The sequence below is a fragment of the Drosophila gunungcola genome, chromosome 3R (genome assembly GCF_025200985.1).
Source record: "Drosophila gunungcola strain Sukarami chromosome 3R, Dgunungcola_SK_2, whole genome shotgun sequence".
Taxonomy (NCBI): domain Eukaryota; kingdom Metazoa; phylum Arthropoda; class Insecta; order Diptera; family Drosophilidae; genus Drosophila; species Drosophila gunungcola.
Genome location: NC_069139.1, coordinates 8,369,540 through 8,393,327, shown reverse-complemented (window position 1 = coordinate 8,393,327; position 23,788 = coordinate 8,369,540). Strand labels below are relative to the sequence as shown.

At 41.5% G+C, this 23,788-nt stretch overlaps 5 protein-coding genes across 14 annotated transcripts in view; 3 read left to right on the top strand and 2 right to left on the bottom strand.

Annotated features, from left to right (window-relative positions):
- LOC128251696 (circadian clock-controlled protein daywake) overlaps positions 1–23,788 on the top strand; it is a 36,662-nt gene that overhangs the window by 4,523 nt on the left and 8,351 nt on the right. The window lies entirely within an intron of this gene.
- Positions 187–5,325, bottom strand: LOC128251693 (protein spaetzle). 9 transcript variants are annotated; one of them, XM_052978790.1, is made up of 8 exons: positions 4,347–5,325; positions 2,660–2,806; positions 2,417–2,494; positions 2,026–2,154; positions 1,893–1,962; positions 1,415–1,754; positions 1,020–1,248; positions 187–563 (listed from the first exon to the last, which is right to left on the bottom strand). In XM_052978790.1, the coding sequence occupies exons 1-7, from the start codon at positions 4,407–4,409 to the stop codon at positions 1,071–1,073; spliced, it is 1,005 nt and encodes a 334-aa protein (XP_052834750.1). In that variant the 5' UTR covers positions 4,410–5,325; the 3' UTR covers positions 187–563; positions 1,020–1,070. The 9 variants fall into 9 exon arrangements, with proteins under 9 accessions (XP_052834750.1, XP_052834751.1, XP_052834752.1 ...); XM_052978791.1 differs by having other exon boundaries at positions 1,415–1,730; positions 4,347–5,324; XM_052978792.1 differs by lacking the exon at positions 2,026–2,154 and having other exon boundaries at positions 4,347–5,323.
- On the top strand, positions 592–1,031 carry LOC128251699 (uncharacterized). The gene has a single exon (XM_052978804.1). It carries the CDS (start codon positions 798–800, stop codon positions 924–926), a length of 129 nt encoding a protein of 42 aa, XP_052834764.1. The 5' UTR covers positions 592–797; the 3' UTR covers positions 927–1,031.
- Positions 11,776–19,018, top strand: LOC128251684 (uncharacterized). 2 transcript variants are annotated; one of them, XM_052978777.1, is made up of 5 exons: positions 11,776–12,164; positions 14,260–14,550; positions 14,838–15,195; positions 16,122–16,325; positions 17,715–18,672. In XM_052978777.1, exons 1-5 carry the CDS (start codon positions 12,159–12,161, stop codon positions 18,506–18,508), a joined length of 1,653 nt encoding a protein of 550 aa, XP_052834737.1. In that variant the 5' UTR covers positions 11,776–12,158; the 3' UTR covers positions 18,509–18,672. The 2 variants fall into 2 exon arrangements, with proteins under 2 accessions (XP_052834737.1, XP_052834738.1); XM_052978778.1 differs by lacking the exon at positions 17,715–18,672 and adding an exon at positions 18,806–19,018 and having other exon boundaries at positions 11,778–12,164.
- On the bottom strand, positions 19,371–23,625 carry LOC128251687 (tyrosine-protein phosphatase non-receptor type 23). Its single transcript, XM_052978784.1, has 4 exons — positions 23,288–23,625; positions 20,748–20,932; positions 20,189–20,465; positions 19,371–20,130 (listed from the first exon to the last, which is right to left on the bottom strand). The coding sequence occupies exons 1-4, from the start codon at positions 23,294–23,296 to the stop codon at positions 19,501–19,503; spliced, it is 1,101 nt and encodes a 366-aa protein (XP_052834744.1). The 5' UTR covers positions 23,297–23,625; the 3' UTR covers positions 19,371–19,500.

Sequence of the window (23,788 nt, the reverse complement as noted above, 5' to 3'; positions counted from 1 at the left end):
GCTGACGAGTGAAACTCCAAAGCCAGGCAGTGCATGTTATTCTTGTCCCAGTGACAGCCACCCCTTGAGATATGTTTACACTCACTAGGGTGTAATTGGTTTGCGTTGCGGGGCGTAGGCGAACCGAATTATTGTTAATAAGCAAATAAATTGTCCACCAGGTACTCGCTGATGGGTTCAAAGAACTTTACTTTGCTGGCATGTACTTGCATACATTTATTATACATTATCTCTTTTTTAAAATACATTTTCTAGATGGCATTTTTTTTTATGCTTTTTTTTTCGTTTGTATTCTAGGACTAATTACATGCATTTCTAGCTTAGACATCAAACGAGGAAGCCAAAAACGTATGTATATATATGACACGAATATGTTTACAGTGACTCGACTTAAATCTCTAAATTATTATGCACATTAGTCTAAGCGTGGATTCTGCATTAACGAGCAGATTACAATTGCATTTTGTGGGCGTAGAAAAGAGCTACAAAAGTACAGATTATAATATAAAACAACGACCCCTGGACAGTTTGGCCTGCCATCCTGTGGTGGGTGACACTTGATGCTGCAAAGAGAGAAAAAGAAAAAGAAAAACAATAAATATTTGTGATCTACTTGGCTTGGTGCCAATGTCAAATTCAGTTCACAGTTGTTTGTGCTCTAGAATCAGTCCTAAAAATCTGATTCTTCCAGTAACAGGAAACGCTCTTGAATTAAATTTGAATTTGTTAAAAAGTATACCTGAAGAATCTACATTTCTACGATTTTGCGAATTGTTTGTTGATATTTTCTGATACCGATGGATCGCGTCGTTGGCAATTTTGGAAACAAGTTCAAGTGTTTGGTGAAGGCGGAAGGCAAGGAGATGGCCCTCAAGTTAGTGGGATTCTACGCCGTCGGCTGGACCCTGCGCAAGTTGGTCAAGTGATGGACTCGGAGACCAGCGCATTCAGTTGATCGTCTGTCGTTTCAGTTTCGTCCCCCTTTAAAAATTCAATGTACAAATAAACTGTGGTCTTACCTCAAAATCACATTTTCGCAGCTTTCGACTTGAGATTCCCCGCCTGCAGATTCAAACCCGCTTCAGGGCACACTTGCAGCAGGAGGGGATCTTGAAGGTCTGCTGCACAACGTCCAGTTTGCCCGAGGTCTCAATGCTGGCTAGGTTTTGCAGCACGTAGTGCTGTTTGCAAATGGGCTTGTAAGTATTCGGAAAGTTGGCGGTATAGTCGCAGGGTTGATCCGCTCCTCTGTAAAAATAAGAATTGGTTAAGGGTTAGCCAAGCTTATGCTCATTCCACACATATCAGCTTCCTTCTAAATTAATCCAGATGATCAGAATGTTTATATGATTCATATCATTCTTACATACTGTTTAAAAAAAATTCAACTCGATGTAAAGGTTATTCAACTTACTCGCACTCCTCGATCTGGATGCCCTGCTTGTACTCCTCGTTATTGACGATCAACTGCCAGGTGTTGTCCGCCCGTTGGCCCTTCTTGGGATACATAATCCTCCGGTTGGTCTTGCAGAGGAACACCTCATCGTCGTCGGGGGAGCCCACGCGGGCACTCACGTCCGTGGGCTGGAGGTCGTCGAGGAAGAACTTGGCAAACTTGTTCTCCAGCTTCACCTTCAAGGCGGACAGGTCCGGATAGTCGTCCACCTGGGTGCAGAAGGACCTGGACTCCTCGTTGCTATCCTTTCCGCAGGGCTGGTACCGAAACGTGCCTGAGGAATCGGGGAAGACAAAGGCTAAAATTAGGCAAGCGCCGAAGGCAGTTGGCCAGTGAGTATGGGATCGATTTAGTTGTTAATTGTAAAGCATGTTCGAGTAACCAATGTAACTGAGCATATATAGGCTAAGGCATGGACAAATACGTAGGTACTTACTGTTCGAGGGTACTCGGTGCTGGGCCGGCTTCTCCGGTTGATCCGCTTGCACTGCGTCCGGTTTTGACCCCTGCAAATAGACGAACGTATCGTTAAATACCAGATTCAGCTTTCCGTCCGGGGAGCGCTGCACTTTGAAGTATTGATCTGGCTGGCTCAGGCTGTGATACTGATGGTAATGGCGGTTCGGGGACTGATTCTGCGGCGGATCGCCGCTCTTGGTGGGTATGGGCATGAGGGGTGCACTGTCGGCGGTCGTTGTCTGTGCAGGTAAAATTTATTCGTGTTAGTCTTTAAGCTTACGGCAAATAAGAAGGCACAAAGACAACACAACCCAACGAAAGATCAAATGAGCGATGAAATGGCGATGCAGTAGAGGATGGAAGAAAATAAGAAAGGCAAATTTGCTATGAATCGCCTTTGACTTTAGGTCAGTGATCTTATCATTGTTTAATGAATTTTAAGTCTGCTCAAGGTCGCTTATTCAAATCTAAGACGTCTGATGAAATCCATGATACACTTACATTCCAGAGGATAACACCCGGTTCATTCGTCACTATGAAGATGTCTTCGAGGGCAGCATCATTTTCCATGGCCTTAAGCTGTGCGAAAACGGCGAAAAAAAACAAGACGTAAGGCTTTAGTCTCGGTTCTGAAAGGATGACCACACAAACACAAAGGAATTTCAAGGTTTTGGGATAGGGGATAGGGGAAATAGGGGAACAAGTGGGTCTGTTTGGGGACACCCTAGGGCACTGTGCTCACACCTCTTTCGGCATCGATTCAAAATCCGTGACCTCCTTGAGCTGCAGTCGCTTTATATAGTACCTTAAGACTGCCAGTTCTTTAGTTGCGTTTATTGCCAACGATTCGGCATCGTGCCGCTTCGACATTTCGCTACAGATTAAAACTATCTGAAAGATACAGGTGAGAGTTTTGTTTGCGGTTCATCAACATTGCCAAGACAACGGGGTATATAGTCGTGGGTCGGTGTTTGTTTGCTGGCATATCCCTCCGACTCGCTCTAAATGCCCTCTCTCTTTTCATTGCCGGCACTACATTTGCGTATTTAAAAAGTTTGGACAGCTGTTTTCCGGGCAGGCGCAGTTTTTCTCTTGCCATCGGTGCTGTAGTTGGGACCCAAACCTCCAGAATGAGCTCAAAATCTGAGCTGATAATTTTGTAATGAGCAGAAGCAAGTGAGGACGATTGAATGATAATGATAGAAAAGTAAAATGTACAAATGTACGAGCGAGATTAAAGATGAAATAACGAGCATGACCATAAAGAAAAATACTTAAATTTCCTAGCTCAAAAATTAATGTTCTGATAACCTAAAGAGCAATTAAAATAGAGTACTTGCAAGTCTGGCTCTCATATAGCACACATTAAATATATTACGTTGAAAAACATTCGTCAGAAATAATCTTTATTATGCTCTAAGGCAATAATAAAATTTTAATTGTATAAAAGAACTTTATAATGGTCTCGAATCTGGCGATTCACCATTTTTATTTCTCTTTATTCTCGAAATGCAAAAGTTAAGTTCAAACATCTAAAATAATAATGAAGAATTTACCCAAAAAAAAATTGGAACTTGCCAAGCTCGTATAAAACTCAGTGTAAGGTGCCTCCCGATACGAACTTGATTGCCTGAGAACTTTTGCCATTTCTCGGAATTGTTTTTTCCCAAGCTATCAAACACGTTCATCAGCGTTTTGGCTAAAAGCAAGTAACTCAAACATTAGATAATCTTTCCATCCCAGGTTTAGGTTTTCCATGAACCCATTGTAACTTAGTCAGAGTTAAAATGATCTTTGAAACCGGTTCGCTGTGGAATTTGCGGAAACCCTGAAAAACGGATTTTCTAACATTCCATGTGCCACTTTCAAATCATATTATTAATTTGTTTTAATTGCTGTTCTCTGACAGTGATCATCCCTTTTGTCAGCAGTAAATTAACTCAGAAGTCGTGTGCAGAATGTCTGGCGTTATTGATGACAATTAATATTGCTGCAATGCCGATAATGTGCAATTATTATATAAAGAATGAAAATTGTTTATAACTCGCCGTTGGCAATGCGAACAGGTTTTCAATCCCTGACTATTACAAACTTGAAAATGCCCTTCGGGTTATGGAAATGCTAGTACAACTACTGAAAAACTAAAATGTACTACTTTAGGGAAAAGTTAATATATGGTACAATGATATGATAGTTAGGTGAAGCACAAAGTCACACAACACAGAGACAACAGAAACACAGTTGAACTTTCATAACTGGAACAACACTAATCAGCAAGGCAAAATATTAGTTATACATAAGGATATGATTATGTTACATGGTAATGTCAGTTTATACTAGATGATGAAATTAGTTTTTTTTTTTTTTTTTGCTTTGGAAAGTTCTAGTTATGAAGGCTCTACTGTTATGGAATTCGGATGAGAATGCTTACCGCGGTGAACATGGCGAAGAGCAGCACCAGGATTTTAAGTAGCGTCTGCCACATGGGTGTCATTGTTTCCGATTTTGAGGTAATCAGGTGGGTATACTACTATATATATAGTCTATGGACGGCGACCGTCTGCGTCGGAGATTTATAATAATATACAGCAGGAGATTGGCGGGTCGGTAGTGGCTTATACCAATTTTCTTATTGCTACAACTTTGTTGTTGATCGTTTTTATTGGGCTTTGCGTATATTAAAAACAAACAAACTGGCACGACTAAATGTTAATGCTTTTATATTTTTAGCGTTTACTGTTTCTGTTTCAGTTTCAGTTTCAGTTTCAGTTTCAGTTTCAGTTTCTGTTTCAGTTTCTATTTCAGTTTCTGTTGCCGTAGTGGTCGTCGGTGGGTATTTATTTATAAATATTTTGCGCGGTAGCTCTTTGTGATATGCTGTCTATTCCGTTTTGTTTGTTTCCTTTGCACGTTTGCGAGACTCAGGCAGACACTTCAATTAGTCGGTTTGCTTTTCACTTTAGTTTCGCTCTCTCGTCGCTTTGCTTTAGTGGAACCGTTTTTGGCTGTTCACTGATGAAATGTCTCGAATTGGCTAATTTGTTATTGGTGATTGGTTATTGGTTATTTGTTATTAAGCACTGATCAAGGCTTCTGGTATTCCCAGTTTGCGATTGATCTTCAAGTTTTCGGTTCTGTGCGTCGGCTTTGAGTGACACGAAAATCGCGAGGGCCTGCGCTTTTATGGTACCGTATGCCACCGATCTTGCGCTTGAGTTTTATAGCGCCGCGCGCTGGGATTTTCCTATCGGATCGCAGAGTTTCACCATATCTCCCGGTGATCCGGGGGCATTAACTAAATTCGTATTCGTATTAGTTTCGTTTTTCGTATTCGATATCTCGCGATCGAGAACACACGACAGCGAGAGCGGACGACTGGGTGGCAACTGAAACAAAGCGCCCGGAGAGTTCGACGCTGACAGCTCCCCAGACAATTGACAAGTGCAGCTTTAAGCGGAGCTTGCGAGAGTGCGAGCGGGAGAGGGCGCTGGGAGAGAGCCAGATGGGGAGGGGGAGGAGGCGGGGGGGGGACTGAATTGTATGACAGCTGAGTTGCCGCTTCGATGCGCCACGACAAACTTAAACATTTTGAATCACTCACTGAAACACTCAGATAAATAATTATCTGAAAAGGGATTAACCAAAAAATAATAAACTTATTATAAAACCTGTTATAATCCTCTTGGATGCTGCTACTTTCAATCATCATACCCCAAAATCTATTTGACAAACTTGAAACTTCTTGAATTTGAAAGATCTCTTGCCAATCAATTAGTTAATTATAGGTAATTTTCAAAATTCTAACAATATTTCAAAGCTTACTTACTCATTCCGATAAGAATTTATTTATATACTCTTAGTTACTTAAAATTTGTAGATTGCATATGTTTCCAAGCAAACTTTGTTTTTATCAATTTTATAATTCCAACATATATGAACAACCATAGCCGTTTCGTTAAACACAAAATAAAAAACAAACCTAAACAATTCAAAGGCCTAATCTTAGTTATTTATCAGTAGAGTATTATAAGTACGTCAATGTATAAAATAAGTACAAAATAAAAAATATTTCTTAGCAGTCAAATCGTATTAAGTAATCAGTAGAGTTTAAATGTATAAAGTTTTATAGCGCTGTCGACATGGAAGTCAAATAACAACTGATAGTATTTTAGTTTCAGCGTTTTATGATTGTTTTTTGCTTTAATTAAAAGTTTAACCCACATGTCACCAAATTTCTACTTGCTCACAGTTTTCGAAGTCCTCGTTATCAGCGGAGGTCATATTGCAATGTTTGAAAAGAAACATCCGTCATAAAAGGCAAATTGAATACAAGCAAACTGTTCCTTTACTTGTCTGGAGCCTAGACTTTTATTTTTAATGATGTTTCAAAAGAATCGTTGCTGCTAGTTTGATTTCGAGTACTTAAATAACAGTGATACCTTTATAATGAAATAAGTTTCAATTTATCATTTTTCATTTACAGTAACTTTCAGTTACAAATTTATACAAAAAATAACAAACTTGTTTACTGTAATTAGATTTTTAAAACATAATTACCAAAAGCATTGTTTTGAACTACTCATTTGAGGTATACCCAGCATTTGAGGGGCTATCCCCAGCCAACTAAGCCGGTCTTTTTACCTGCAAACACCTGTTTCTGCGGAAAGTAAAAGTAAAGCCGGTCCAAAGCTCCTCGCCAAAGCTCTAAGAGCATACCTGCTCACTATCACTTCGATAGGCTCCACCTAATATCTAATATATTAAGTATTCCAAACGGGTGTCGCATACTTCAGTTCCGTCGGAGCACGCGTCATGGGAGTCACAGCAGATCCAAAGCTCTATAATTACCGATGTTATATCTGCCTTAAGGCGTGCGACGATGTTGGGAAAGACGGTGACTCAATTGGTATTTCCGAGAACCCCGGACAAAAAACCGCAGCTTTAAGTCGCGCACTGCAAATATTTGCCATGTAACCGGCATATGACGCAGTCGTATGAATGCATTCCTTTCATTTAGTGGTTTATGGTCCACCAGACAAAATGTCATCAGCCCAGAATACCTTGAACTTGCCTGTGTACTATGTATGTTGGAACTTGTCCACAAAAACATATATCTCCCCCTAGGCATTTATTAGCTGATATAAAGCGATTTCGCAGAATTATAGCTTTGCCAGAAATTCTCAAGAATTCGTTTATCAATAGATATGAGTAAACAAAAAAATATGCAATAGATTTTAATTGCAAGGTTTAGTGGATATGTGTGGGTTGCAATTTTAATTATTTCATCATACATTTATTTATTGTTGGTTCTAGTCAAGGACAAAATTTGGTTAATAAAACGTGTTTGTTGCATGCTTCTCAGAAATCAATTAACTGGGTGCATTGGTCAGCTGTATGATTACGTTTAAATACGAGTTTATTTAATATTTTTTGGAAACAGCTTGCATACTTTGGGGCCCAAATACATCTTTGTGCCTATTTGCAGGCCACATATTTCAAATTTGAAGCAAAGCCAGCTTTTATAGTCAAAACTGTTTTACATAATGCAAGCAACTACTAATTGCTTCATAAAACAATTTCAACGAAACTTCTGAATTAAAACGTATTATTAGTCATAAGCATTGAGTCAGGCGATCGTCTATAAAAATTTTATAGTTTAACTAAACAATTTATTGGAAAAGGTCAAGAATTTTCACAAGGTTTTTACAATAGTTGCTTAGTTGCTTGCATTTAGAAAAGATAAAAAAAATTTAATATGTATTTAAAAATTAAATTTAATCACAATAAGTTAGGAACTTCAGGTCGCAAATTAGGTAAAATTAGCTTACTCTAATAATTCCAAAAAAAAAGGCAAAAAAACGTTTATAATTCACGGAAAGTGCCAGCACAGACTAATGGTTATGAGTTGCCATTTTCCTAACGACTTGATCCAATTATCGCAATAGTTATTAATCGACAAGGAAGGGTCTTGATTCCAATTCCAGCGCCCATTAATCGATGTGCCACCTTGGCGGGTATCTGACGATCTGGAGACTTGGGGGAATTGGCCAATCGAGCGAGGATGGCCCAAAAGTCAGGGCAAGTCAAGCGAGCCAAGTCCCGGGTCAAGTTAACGTGAAAATGGTGAAATACGCTTAATGACAGCTTGCTCATGCATGTGTGTCCAAGCGGTTATGTCTCGGTGTGTGTCCGACTGAATAAATAATGAAATTGCATTGCACATTCAATAAAATATTTTCAAACGGGCACAATTAAAGCGGCACCTGAGAAAAATGTGGACGCACCACTTTGCAAAATGCAATTTCAGCCATGACAGCGCCACACGCCAGCGTATTTCTTGTGCGTTCGCCTCGAAAATAAACATTCGAAACAGGCAACCAGGACGAGATCGCAGCTGTTGCTCAATTTGTCGGCCGAATTGGTTACATCATAGCCATAATCCCAGGTGAATTATTTTGCATTTGTTTTTTTTTTTTTTTTGGGGTTGGGGTGTGGAGGCATGAAAAATGGAGATGCCCCTTGCTGAAGTGCTGGGCAAATATCGGTCCAAACGACAGACGGGCTTTCACTTTTCCCTGGCGCTCCATATCCAAATCTATATTGGTCCATGCCTTACTGCAAATTGATTTATGCCGTGCAGCTTCCTCTCAAAGAGGCACACAAAAAAATAAAATAGAAATCGACCAAAAAATGCCAAAAACGAGTTCATTTCCGATATGGATTTCAGATATTTTTGTCTCCGGCGCAGAGAAACATTTGCGATTTTGAAGTTGAAGTTCATTGCGCAACTAACGAGCAACTGCAGCAGGAAGTCGAGGAAGTGGAGTGGACTCTTTGGTGGCTTTGGTGTTCGATGTTCGGGTATTTTCTAGCGTTTCCCAATGCGCAGCGGCCTGTTATCGCACTTCGCGTTACACTCTGAAAACTTTTCCCAACACATTTTCACATTGCGCTTGCTTATTTTTTGCCTGCCCGCTCTGGCAATTGCCCCACGTCAATTAACAAAAAAAAAAGCGCAGCACCGGCGGCAGAGGAAAACCCGTGAAAAGTGAGTGAAAAATTAAAAGCACATGTGTGTTTTTTGGCCTCGGACTTTGGCTGGATATAAAAGATAGAAAAAAAACCCAAACGCCATAATGGCAGGAAGTGGCACTCTGACGCCATGTGCTTTATATTAACTTATTTATGAGAGGACACAGGACCCGAATTCCTGTCACAATAATGAATCAATTTTAATTGTTGACTGATTGCATTCCCGTGTTATCTCATCGCTTCTTTCATGTGCCAATGTAATTTGTATGCTTAAGCGAATAAGTTACTTCCTTCCTGATTAAATTTGACCGGTTGTCGTTCGATAGTATTTCTTTTTTATCGCTGCGGTGGCGTATACGCAATATTGGGTGCGGGCCACGAGTTAGGTTGAATTGGATTCACTTTCTGTGCATTCAACTTGAACTGAATGGCCACGTTGTCGGTTCAACGGAAACTTAACTTAACCACAAATTATCCAAAGCAAAGAAACATTTATAACTCCCAGCTCGACTCTTCGTGTTGACAACCCAATAAACAGTGGACAAAAAATACAAACAATATTAAGAAAACAATTGAGCAGTGGAAAAGTGAATGGCGGAATTTCCACGAATTACGAATGGCCTTCAGATCGTTTTTGAGATTTTGCAGTTCAATAAACCTGCAAGGTCCTTTTTTTGCTAAGACTAAATAATATAATACAATACTTTTAAATAAAATATGATTTATTAAATACGCTCTAAAATGTCTAAACAGTATTGTACAATCAGTAGTTTTAAATAAATAATTATGAATCAATACACTTAAAATGTCTTTTGTTTTAGGATTTTTTTACGGCAATCTTAGTATGTAAATATCGGTTACAATAAATCTAAGGCAGATGTAAACATTACATTGTAAGCGGACACAAACGCAGTTCTTTAATTTACATATACATAAAATAAGCCACATAATCTTAAATTTCTATTTAACATACAACTTTTTTAAATCTTACATTTTTTCTAAAAATATTTTGAAAAACCTATTCCTCTATTGTAGGGTATTACCACTGGAAACCTTTTATGGCAGCTCCGCCCCCAATCGCAATAATATTGTCCCATTAGTATATATTCGCTTGCTATTACATGAGTCGGGGATTTTCATTTTATTTTCATTTATTTTGCTGCTGTTTGCCTTCCCCCGACATGTTTTCCTTTTGCTGCTTAACAAATTTACAGTTTGTTAACTACGAGTGCTTAAGTATTATGTTTGGGCAAAGTTTCTTCATGCTCATTTTGCGTTTTGCATTTATGCAGTTGCAGTTGGTTTTGCAGTTGCAACTTCAGTTGGCAGCTGGGCAGCTGTAGTTGCCGTTGGTCTGTCTGGGCCCATTTCACTTTCGGTTAGATAACCGCTGTCTGTTAAGAGGTGGGGATTTTTCGAATCGGGGATTTGCCTACGTAGGACTTGCTCACTTGGCCCGACTTTGTCACCAGGGAATGGAGCATTCAGGCAGTTGAAACTGTCGTACCAACTGCCATTGTTCGCCCCGCCATTGTTTTCCTTAATTGTTTGGCTCATTTACAAATGAACTGCTTTTGACATAGTGACAGTGAACTCTCGTCGAGAGGAGGGCCTAAAAGTTGACTTGCATCCATTTGTCGTAACATTAGATAATGGCTGGACCCCAAGTTCACGTTGTGTTGCTATTTTCGGGGCTCGGTTTTCAGTCTGCAGTTGAAGGCTTCAATCAGTAGGCAACAAGTCTGGGGTCAAGGTTGTTGCTCTTAAATAATCCAGAGATTAGAGATCAGTTAACAATGGGTCAAGAATATCTAACGCATATCAAGGGTTTTCATTATTCTTATTTGAGTAAGATTTTGAAACAACAAGTTGAAATGTTTAAGGGATTACATTATTAAAGAAATGCAATAGACCTAATAAATTGTTATCAAGTTTTTAAAGTTAATGTATATATAGGAAAATTATTTTGGTTAAGCTAAATCGATTTTTACCTTGAACTAAATGCAAACCAAACACTAAAAAGTGAAGAAACATATTACTTACTCAACAGAATATATTAGGCTTTCTCATTAAATAAATTAACACTAAGTTCACACGCTGCCATAAAATAAATAACTTATCTAACTAAAGATCTTAAAACTCTTGATTTATTATTTTTCAGAAATGTAATTTACATATTATTTTACTGACTACTAAATTATTTATTGTTTTTAAATCAAATCTAATAATCTTCGCACTTACTTTTAACAGCATCTTACCCCAGCATGCAATACGTAATTAATCTAGCGTGGACTATTAAGCAATATGACATTTGAGAACAAAGAATAGTACTAAAGCCGAAACTTGTCCTTGCTTTACATCTTTCGATGCCGAGTTTTCCATTAGCGATCTCTTGTCGATCACTCCATTTCAAGTTCGTTGCCTCAGTCTTTCGATTGGGCCATGTCAGAAAACGAAGTCAACGGTGCTGTTATTTTTCAGCAGTCGAACACGTTTGTACCACCGCACTTAATGAGCCGCCTTGCAGTTTTCGGATTGCCACATGTGGCTGATGCCACCGATGCCGATGCCACTCGAAACGCATTGAACCCCAGACACTCGTTTATGGCCAAGAGGCTGCCACCCGCTCCCCGCGAATGTCATGAAAATGTCGGCATTGCTGCCGAAAAAAATATATAAAATAAATTGTAACACAAAAAGAGCAGGAAAGAGTGGGCAACACTCTTAGCCCCCCGACTAAGAGCGGGCCAAAAAGACCCTCAAAACCGCTCGAAATGCACTCGCGCCGGCACTCTCCGGCGGTTGCTTTAAATAAGCCGCCAAAGCGATTTTCGAGCACAGTTCGAGCGCAGACGTTGCCGAGATACATGTAAGCCAAGCTAAGCCCCAAGATCGGGAGACTCGAATCGGTGAAAGAAAGTCGAGAGTGAAATTTTGTGTGCGCTCCAAACCGCTGAGACGAATGCCGATGACAAAACAAACGTGAAGCGAAACGGTTCGAAATCGAAGTCGAAAAAGTGCGGCGGCCAAGTGCCAATTGCAAGTGGCCAAGTGAAGAAAGTTGGTGTGAAGAGGAGACAGCGAGTAATATAAATACAAACAAAACACGAGGACGTCATCGGTAAAAGTGAATTTTGATCTTGATTAGCCGCCCAGCTAATCCAAGGCCCAATTTAAGCTAATCATCGAACGAAAAACACAGCCGCCCGAAATGAAGGTAAGTCAAAGGATATCGCAGTGAAAGTTGATTCGAATACTGGACTAATTTGAACGTACACACCGCCCCCTGCCTAACTACAAATATCTCGTTTATGCAATTTCTATGACGAACAAGTTCAAGTGCAAGGCATTCTGCACCAAAACCCGTTTTATGTTGGCCACACATCGCTGAATTTATTAGCTAAGCCCCAGCTGCGTGATGTCTATCGCGCGCTCTCGCATAAGTAGAGATGCTTTCGTTACGCAACCCGTAGTTAACCCAAAAATCCCAATCGATGCCTCACTGCACTCGAAAAGAGGTGGACTTGGCAGACCTTCATTCAGACGGAACCCTATTATATCATGGCTCGCAAGAAGCGCCGTCCATTTGACCGAGTGTGAAGGTAAATGTCGTGCATAATTATTATGTCAGACCTGTGGGCTTCTACCCGTCAGCGGGTTGCTTTCGAAAATCGTTAAGAAATTTGAATACGGCCCAGGTGAAGCCAAGCCAAACTGAAGACGACGAAGCAGCTGAGGCGAGCCACACGTAGAGACAATAAACGAGTCCGCAAACTGAACCTACCGCAATTAATATTGTAGTCAAAGTTCAGTTAGCTAGTAACATTTTTCTGTAAAACACTATGTAGTCATTCTGCTCGCTCACAATTAAGCAATAATATTTAACATGCTAATTGATTGTGAATACGGAAAAAGAGAGCCAGAGTGTAAGAGCCACCAAGCCGGCAAATACAACACTTTCACTCTCAGACCAGACAAAATATTGGCCACCACAATGAGCAAACAAAAACTAAAGCCACAAACAATGTCGGCCAACTAAAAAACCAATCAAAGCGATGAGTGGAAGATGGGAAAATTGCTTTGGCAAATATTGGGCAATAGTTCAATATGCCAACGAATTTAAGCGAATTTCGCACTCAAATTGCATTCCGTTAATTACTCAGGTGAACCAAAAATAACAATTGTTTTCAACACAGCAATTAACTTTCAATTATTTTATTACTTCTGCCACTGTTTAATAATTGCTTATGCAATCCCAAAACGAAGAACAATATTTATATTGATTAATTAGTGCATTTGTATGCAGATTGCAGTGGGCCAATTGTTTCGGCCAGGGCTAAGCCAATTTATGTATTGTATAAGAAATCACAACATATTTGGCCAGTCATAATTGAGGTTGCGCCATCGCGGGGCGAAAGGCTGCCAATTTAATGAATATTTTTCGAGGCGGTTCCACTCTTAACCCACATAAAAAACTATATATAAAAATATTCAATAACGCAAAATGGATGTTTCCCAAGCGCTTTATTGACCCGGTTATCGGTTCAATTCCAAGTTAATATTTCACATTTTTTGGAGTAAGTGAGTTGCAATACCAATTTCCGAAAATCCAGACAAGATTATAATCAATAAATGTTTCCTTCTGTTTCTCAGAAAGTGTTCGTAATTATTCAATGAAAGGAAATGGTTACACTCACGAATACTAAGGATTTAAAGTTAGTATGTTCATTGAAATGAGTGAAATAAATAATTTAAGTCATATTAACCGCTTCCTTTAAGCATTAGTCTGTAAACCAATTAGCATATTGGCAGCTTGATGGCGCATGAAACAGCTGCGAGCGCCGCAAGTCATAGCAATGTCTTAGCCTTCCGCTTGGCCAAATTGGCTATGACTAGTGCCCCCCACCACCTCCTCCAATTAGACAAAGTTCGCTCAACCGTAAACCGAGTTATACAGGGGTAAGGATGGGGCTTCAGTGGGTTTGCATATGCAGAGCGAGGATTACGTGGTACATTTACATTTGCTTCGGAGCTAAGTGGCAGATTATGATTGCACATGGAGTGCGTGTGTGTGCGACAGTTGACAAATGAGTGCACAGATGTGGCAAGCAGCAACGAAAAACTTTGGTGGTGCAACCACCGCAGCGACACATTTTGACAATTGAATTTTCCTTGTTTTCTATGGCCATTGTGGGGCTGTCACGAAAAAAAAAACGAACAGATTTTTAAATATATTGCGCAACTCACTGTCATCTTATATAAATTAGGTGATCTCTTTTTACAAATATTTATTTTGGTATGCTTAAAAATAGGTCTTCAGACTTAGTTTACTGCTGGTGACCGCTCTGCCCCTGATGTGCCATGCCCTCCCCGCCACCGATAAATCCCTCTCGCTGGAGGACACAGACCTGGACAATGAACCCGGCGAGAGTGTGAAGGAGTCCCAGGTGCAAAAGCGATCCGGCAGCTTTGACTACGTGGCGCACCTGAAGTCCGGCCTGCTGTCCGGAATTGGCCAAGCCTCCGCTTCCATCGCCTCCGGCAGTTCCGGCGGAAGCAGCGGGGGCGGGGACAGCTACAAGTCCCACGAGATTGTTGTTCATGTAAGTCGATAGCCACATTTTCACGACCTGATTTTGCAGCTGGGATTTTCCAGCTTTTCTCTGAACACAGCAAATCAATTGTTAGTAATATGATCCAAAGCTGTTGTTAATTACAAAATTTTTAATGTTCAAATTTAATTATTTAAAACATTAGAGAGAATTAAATAGTTAATGTAACAATAAAGATTAAAAAATAACGAAAATAATAAATCCCCAAAATCCGATAACGCAAATGGGTCTTCATGAATTTTACCTTAAAAGCTAGTTCATTTCTCCTCCATTTCCAGGGCAACTCGGTGGACTATGACCCCTGGTCGTTCAAGAAGTCCGTTCTGAACACTATCTTCCAGGCGGTCAAGGCCATCACCGGCGGGGTCACCGCGCTCAAGGGTCAGCTGATCAAGGGCAGCGGATACGCGTTGAGTGCGGGCGGCAACCTGGTGGCCGCCGGCGGCGACAAGGTCACCGATGTGGGCAAGTCGATCATCAACTCGGCGCATATCAACTCGCACACCTACGCCACTAGTCACTCCTCCGGCGGCGGCGGTCTGTTTGCCAAGCTGACCTCCTTGTCGGGCGCCTCCTCGGGCGGCAGCAGCGGTCACAAGACCGTCTCCGCTCCTGCACCCGTCCTGCATCACGAGAGTAAGTACACTTGGGTAAAATTTCAAGAACCTCTAACTTAAATTGGCAAGAAATGGATAGCCAAAAAAAGACACGGAGTAAGTTTACAGTGTTTTAAGTCAAGACGTAAGTGAACTTAAATAAAATTAAATAATATATGTTGCGCCTCAAAAACAGATTCATGGTAGCAGATAGGAAGGGATCGTATCAATATAGTCTCAATACTATGAAAAACATTATAACCCAATAACTTAATTGGATATGTTGCGCTTTAAAAAATATATGCATGGGATTTGCTGTACTGTCCATATCTATATATCAGGTAGGGAGGGATCGTATATTGGTCCTGATTATTAATCAGTAAAACATGCAAAATAGTATAACCCATTAACAAAACTAGATCAAGTGCAAACAATACAGTTGATCAAAATTTCAGAAATCAAAAATTCAGCGATACATATCTAATTTACATTTTAATGGCTGTAAATGTAGATTAATTTTAGCCAAATGTTTAATGGTATAGCAATATTAACTGACTCCATATATTGGTAAATTAGGTTTCTTTTCTATTACTTAAACAACTTTTTATGAATACATTTTCTCATTTGATAAAATTGGACTAGGTCGCAAATAAGTAGTATGTATTGCAATGTATTTGCCATTGTCCGTTGGGCCGTGAAATCAAAACATATTGTCTTTCGATTACGTAAGGCAGTTGCTGAACTAGATGCATGACAATTAAGCCGCCTAATAACCAACACAGCCGCACCTGGCCAAAACGGAAGAGTCAACTTCCAGCTCCGATTTGGCCGCAGATCCAATGGCCAAATCAGAGCATGAAACGAGCAATGAACCCGGCCGGCAACTTTCGTTTTCGCCAGCAACCCGTTCCATTGCCGTCTGCGTTCCATTTAGGCTAAAATGTCTCCGCATTTGTCTCGTTGCAGCGATCACCACGTACGAGATCCCCACCGGGCACGCCAGCTACGGTCCGCCGTCAAAGCCGCCGTCCTACAGCAGCGCCACCCACCAGTACCTCCCGCCGGTGGGCGGGGCCAGCTACAGCGGTGGGGCGCCCTTCAGCGTCGGCCACCAGGCGGCCTTCGAATCGCCGCCCAGCAACTATCTGCCATCGGCCTATGGACAAGATGGTGCGTAGTTCCCGAGGTCTAAAGAAATGTAATCCTTTGGGGCTTGGTTCTGTGAAAATAATCCTTGTACATATTCTGTTTCAACTAACCAAGGTGAAGGATTTATAAACGTAATTATATAAGCAATGTGTAAATATATATTTTAATTATGTAAATATAAAAATAAGGAATGAATGAATGAATTTGGTTTGAGATTTATGATAATTTATTTTAAATACATTTTAAGTAGTTTTCCACCAAAAGTATGCCAAGCCAAATGGCCGTTGTAAATGTATATATGTAATATGAAAATTTCTACAAGAGTATCCTAAAGATGACAATGACAGGCGTTGCCTTGTCTCATCAACTTGCAATAGCAAATCACTCAGCTTCATTTGCATACTCAACACAAAACCCCGCCCCTCTATCCCACCGCCCTTTTTTGCGGCCCTCATCTCATTTCCGCACGTAGCGAACAACGAGAGGAAAGTGAAAGCAACACCATCAGTTGGACATAATTCGTGAAGACGAAGCCCAAGTCCCACAGAGACATTGTAAATACAGTAAATATTAACACTACCAGTCGAAATCTCTCCTTCTCCGGCCATACCCTCCATTAATGTATCGGTAGACAAGCTGGAAGTTGTTCCAATGACACATTTCCTAGGCTAAGTTTATTCGATTTTTTAACACATTGCGCAAGCGAACATTAATCGATGCATTGTACATTCAAACATTTAAGCATTTTTTAATAAATTATCACGTCATCCATGTATCCGTTAACAACTACTATTAGTACGCAAATTAAACGAATTGTACAGATATTAATGGCGCCATTTGCAGTGGCCACATGTCGCATACTTGATAAATGTGCGCGAACTTATCTAGCCAGTGGCCCATTAAAGAGTCTAGGGAAAACCTTCAATGAAATGCGGTCTGTCGGCTCTACTCATTCAGCTAACCAAAACTAAAACCGGAATTCATCTGTGATCATCATGAAAATTATCCAGAAGGCAGCCCAAGAATGTACAAAATGTGTAAAGTAAACCAATCATTTTGTAAGAAAAAATCTAACACCACAGACACACTATGCTGAGAAAAATTATTTTCTTTAACAGTCCTTCTTAATATTTATATATATGATATGTTTTAATTCAGTAAATTTTAGAACTAAACTTCAAATTGCATTTCACATTTCGCATTTCCCGTTAAAAAAAATACTTTTTCTCTGTGCATTCAAAAACACTTACATCCACAGTCCACAACAAGTGTAAATACCCAAACATAAAACGCAAATATTTAATTTGGTAAATCTAATAAAATCTCACTCATTGCATACACACCTCGACAACAACAACAAACAACCACATACACCCACCCACTTAAAACAACAACCACAACAAACGGCAGCGACCAGTGCAAATAGCAATGACTTTAACATCTATGGACGCCACAACAAACTGACGGATGAAGAGGCTCGAAAGGCGGCTCTGCAGCTCCAGGAGATCCTCAGTATGTTGCCCAACGGGAAAACGGAGTATACGGCCTCCAAAACGGTGGCTCTGGATACGAATTTACCCACTGGAACGGGTTTAGAACAGGCGGAGGTGTATAATAGCTACGGGATACCCCTGCCCAATAACCTGGGCACTTTGGAGTCCCTTTCGCACACCGAATCCATAACGGCTGCCTATAATCCCGCCTCAAAGAATCCAGCGGATATATACCACCAAATGGCCAAGAGACCATCCGCCGAGGAACTCTACATCCAAAAGCATCCAAATGAGGGCTACGACTATCCACCACCTGGTGCAGCTGCTCCCGCGCCGCCAGCTGTCAATGATTACAGGGTGGAGAACTACCATGCCAGCAAGAGTAATGCCCTTAAGGATCTAACGCCCATTATAGCCGCCTTGGAGGTGGCCAAGCGGAAGGGCAACAGCCACGGAAGTGGACCCGTCTACTCCATTGAAAAGCAGGTGCACAAGCAGTCGCCGCACTTCCAGTATTTGCCCCCAGTGGTGCAGAAGTCCAAGTACGTGTACAGTGCACCACCGCCACCATCATCGTACAACCCAGGACACAGTGGTGGCTACAAGGTGCGCCGTCAGGTGGCGGGTGGAAAGCACCCGAAACGCGTCTTCCGGCCGCAGGACTACGAGATACAGGATCCACTGATGTTCAACCGCCTGCTGGAGGTTTAATCGAGGATCGCCTGTAGTTCTTAGCTTATAGCCCTCTAAGTCATGTCCAGCATTTACATATAACTTATTTATGTTCTCGTTATCGCAATCGCAATCGTTAATCGTAATTAATTATTTATTGAGCTTCCCAGAGATGGCTGGCAATAAAGCAGCATTAAACCCAAGCACAGCATGCCACAAAGCACCACCATCCTTATCAACCACTTTCGCTCCTCCCACACCCACTTTCCTGCGCTGTTGCACCACCCAAACAGAATCGGAGACCCTTCTTCTCATCTCTCACCGATCTCTTTGCAGTCTACCATCAGTAGAGGACGCTGAGGAAGCTGAGGAAGCTCCACGTATTCTAGAGTTAGTCAAACCGTTCCTGCCTATTCCGAATCTATCTGCTGTCACCCACCCTCATTCTATATACATTTCCGATCCGAAGAAGAGCTGCAGCTTGCATTGATTAAACTTTTCCATACTAAGATTAAGTATTTAAATTAAATAAATAAATCGTTGAATACACACGGTGACTTTTCTGGGATCTGGTTGATTTTTAAAATGGGAGCCTAAAAGTAGGCTTTGCAAAAAGTACATTTCATGTAAAGTTAAAGTAAATGTAAAAAACATAATTGTTAAAAAAAATAATTTGTTTAGGTGTGCACTGCACTTAAAAAAAATAAACTTCAACATATAGTAATAATAATGGATCTTTACAAACTGCAAACAGTTCGCTAAAGCCTAAAAGTAGGCTACAAAATGGGACACCCATCTCAAAGGAAAATAATTAAAAATCAAAACAATTTTTTTTGTCAATTATAGTAAATATATAAACTAAGTATATATCCATATATTTGTTAAGATCCTTTAAAAAATCTTTTAGTTTATTAATTGGGGAACTGGAACTTTTATTATCGCTTAGAAAATGTCAGAGACAGGCACACCTGTGCGATTAGGACCTAGAAGCAAGGAATCTCTGGGTTGTTAGGGGGCATGGGGACTCCAGCTCAGTAGTAGCCGAAGGTGATGTCGTGCAGTGGCTGGGCATTTCCCTGCGGCAGGGCGTAGTCGCGGGCCAACTGATCCAGCAAACCCGAGCCACCACCTACGCCACTGCGGGACTGTGGTTGCGGCTGGTAGCTCGGCTGCTGCTGCTGCTGCACAGGACGCGCGATGGGTGCCTGGGACTGGCCGAAGCCCACCGGTTCCAGGAGAGGGCGTCCTCCGGAGGCGGGTGCCAGGAATCCCTGAGCCCGGGCACTGCTCGGAGCCGGCGATGCAGGGGGCAGGGCGTAGACGGGCCGGGAAATGCGCACATTCGAGGGTCCATCTCCGAAGCTCTGCGATTGCGAATAGTCCGGTTCAGGGCGAGCGGGACGCTGCAGCGGCGAATAAAGCACATCGGTGGTGCGCTGGGCCCCGGGAATTTGGATTCGTGGTGGTGCCGGACCCACTGACGGCTGGTGGTGCTGTTGTGGCAAATGCTGTGGCTGCGGCAGTGGTTGAGGCTGTGGCTGTGGCTGCGGGGCATACTGAACCCGACGTGGTGGCTCTTCCTCCTCCTCGTATTGCACGTACTGCGGCTGCGGTTGGGGTTGCGGGCGAGGCTGTGGGCGTGGCTGGGGACGCTGAACACGCTATTTAAAATAAATGTTATCAAATCTATAAATGAATTAAAAGTATCTCCTAACTTACATAAGGTTTCTGAGGACGCTGTGGTGCGGGCTCATCCGCGTAGTCTGGCTCCTCCTTGGCAGTTTCATCCACCAATGTGGGTGGTGCCACTGTGATGCCCTCTCCGGAAGGCTGGAACCCATACTTGTTGGCCCCATACTCCACCACTCGCACCTTTCCGGTCTCATCCACATACCCGTACTTGCCCTTGACTTCGCCGGTGGCTAACTTAGTCTCGATTTTGAAGGAACCATCAGCACCTTCATAGCCATACGTGTAGGAGCCGTCTTCATTGTGCCTGAGGAAGGAGTTTGTTTTATTTAATTAAAACTATTTTTAAATATATATAATATATAAGAAAAATGGAATTCACTTTACGTTTTAGCTTGATAAAAAAAATCCTTAATCCTTTTATTTGATTAACAAAATGTTTTAAATATTTATAATCAATATCTCAGGAACTGTTTCATTTCTTGATACAAACATCCTTAAGTACTTGATATAATGACTCAAAATATAAATGAAATACAAATCGAAAACAAATATTTAGCTTTCAAATATATCGCTACATGGTACTCACTTGTTAATCTGCTTAAGAATGGCCACCGGATCAGCTCGTGGCGCCTCAGCCCGGGCGGGAGCTGAATTTGCTCGCAGGCGAAGTGGAGCCGTCCGTGGTGTATTCTCCTGGTAATCCTGATAGTCCTGCGACCTCACCATACCCACTCCCACCATCAGGCAGCCGACTAAGAGCACTCGTTGCAGCTGTGGGATATACCAACCGTTCAAAAGTCAATAAAATATGTCTTGATAAGATAAAAGTTCGATTGTGTCTGGCTTAGTGCAATGGCAACCAGTTCGCTAATTGCACCCTGTCTGCCAGAATGGTGGACTTCCACCTCGCCTCTGGCCAGCGGAACACCTTGACAGTGCATCAAGAATGCCAGACGGCGACGACGTCTACAAAAGTCTTAAGTAAGGCTGCCTTTCACTTTTCCGCCGGCCAATGACACCCTCAATGCCAAGCAGGAACCGATACACCGGATTCAGTTGCATACACTCAAAAAAATTAGCTAAATTAGTATTTAGGCTAAATTAATTTAATCAATTAATGTAAGTAACTTTTAACAATCCATAGTATACCAATCTTATAATTTTATAATAATTCAAAAACAAAAATGTGTAGATGTTTCTATAGCTCAAAAAAAAACATTGAATTCAAAAAATATTTATTACAGTTTTTGCAGTTTTAGTCCGGAAGAATTTTTTTTAATAAAAGGGCAAGAAACAATCATAGTGAGTCATTGTCACTGTTGACAACAACTGAAATCACTTTACCAAATTGTTAATTGATTTTCTGATTCAATGCGTTAACTACCCTCTATTTTTATGATAAGTGCTTAAGATTTAAACTGATTAAAATACAAATTAAATTAGATTGACTCTTTCTAATTTTTACCAAACAAGAATCATAAGGCGCCACAAACAGTATATTGTATATATAAAGTGAGATAAAAGTTCGTGTATATATACGTTTTTTTTTAATTTCAAAGTATTTAAAGGTATTTTTTCTGAGTGCAGCATCCGAAGTGAAGTTGCATAAAGACCGAGCCCAGCTGAAAGCCCAAACCCAGTGACACGCGATATGGCAGCTCAGCTGGATGGGTCTGGATGCTATTAATTGAATGCCCAGTGGTGTGGCGTGGAGAAATGCAACCGGGAACAGAGATGCCGGCGAAGATGCAGGGGACTGGCAATTATCGTTGGCCAGCCCCGTGACTCCCACACAGTGCACACATCGCAGCTGCAATTGGGTAATCCGGCAGCAAAATCGGGGAGAGAAAAACCCAAAAGAGGCAGGCAAACAAATTATGTATGGGAATCTGGGAAAAGGTTCCCACACTTGCCGTAACGTGTTGCAAGTAACTGCGGCAGTGAACAGATGCAAATGCCAAAGAAATTCGCGGGAAATCACTGAGTCACAGAGGGAACTAGAGGAGTAATAATCAAATAAATATATAGCTTTCACACAAAAAAAATTATTACAAACTTATCATTTCCAAGAATACATTAAAGTTTTCCTATTACTTCCAGCTTATAGGTTTAACTAATTTTTTTTCGAATTGAAGCTTGACAGAAGGTGTGCCAGTATTTCCTGCTAAAGCCGATTTTTTTTTAAAACAATTAACTTAAATTGCAGGATGTGTGTCAATAAGGCCTCGATTTAGCTTCCTTTCCAGACAGTTTTGCCTTGAAAAACCAGACAGAATCAGAGTGTTAGGCTTTCAAAAAATGATGCCTCTCTGACATACATTAGGGGGAGCAAATAAACTTCGATGACCAGGCTTGAGAGCTATCTGGTTTATTTGGCTTTTACTCCTTTTTTGGCATTTCGGACTTTGGTTTTTTAGCACGTTCGGACCATTCCGCATGCCGAAACCTTTCACTATCTAGGCTCCATGTGCCGCAGCCTTGGTGCGGACAGGTGGACGGACAGGTAGTTAGATACAGATACAGAGACAGATACAGATACAGTTACTGATACATCCAGGCCACGACATGCTGTGGGTCCCCCGAGTATGCTCCGAAACCAGCCAGAAACTGACCAAAAAGCTGACTGCCGCGTGTGAACTGAGCCAAAGTTTGCCTTTGATATTTTCACGATGTAAATGGAGGGGGGAAACTATGCGGCTGAAGCGAGCTTGTTAGTTCGCCACTTGTGCTGATTGAAGTTCCTGCAACTTTTTTCTCAAGAAGCTGCTTCGTTCATAAATAATGTCAAAATCCAGTTACCAAATTGGGTGCCAAGTGGAGTGGATGGTGGACTGGATCGGGCACAAAGAGCTGGAAAATGTCGCTTGTAGCCAAGCTGAACAATTGCGATCGGGGCTGGGAGCAAATTAACGGTTCGCTCGATTTGCATAGCAAATTATGCCACATTTGCACAACAGTCGCCGTCGCAGTGCAATGACGTAAGCTTACAGATCAGTAACTCCCCTCCATAAATCTGAGGATCTTGGGTTATATACACCCCTTTTGCAGCCACGCATTGAGCTTCTCGAACGACCTTTGGTATTTACCACCCACTCACCGACATATACATACATATACATCACATACCACTTTCATGTTGAATTGTATCCGCTGATTGGCTTTTGTGGGGCCAGCTATTTCAAATCGATTAAGCCCTGAATGCAATCGCAAAAGGCCTTCGCTGGCAACACCCAGCTCGAGTGTCGAGTGTCGAAGACAACAAAGCACTTTCAATTTCAATTCCAAATCCAATTCCCCTAATGAACCGGGTGACTATCTCGGGCAAATCGGGCAAATCTTCGGACCAACTTCGGCGGAGATCGCGTGGAGTATTAACTTGGAACCGACGGCAACTGAGCCGCCCAGGTTGTTGTATTTCGCTTTATATACCGATCGCGGAAAACCTTTTTAACTCTCCCATAACGGACCAAAGACCCCGCAGCACCACAGTACCACCGCACCACTGCACCACTGGCCACAGCACCACAAAACTTCACCAACGAAAGGACGGAGAGCGGTCGCTATTGGAATCGTTTCTCTGGAGAAAAAGATATTGAGATATAGAGATATAGAGAGAGGCTGCAGAGC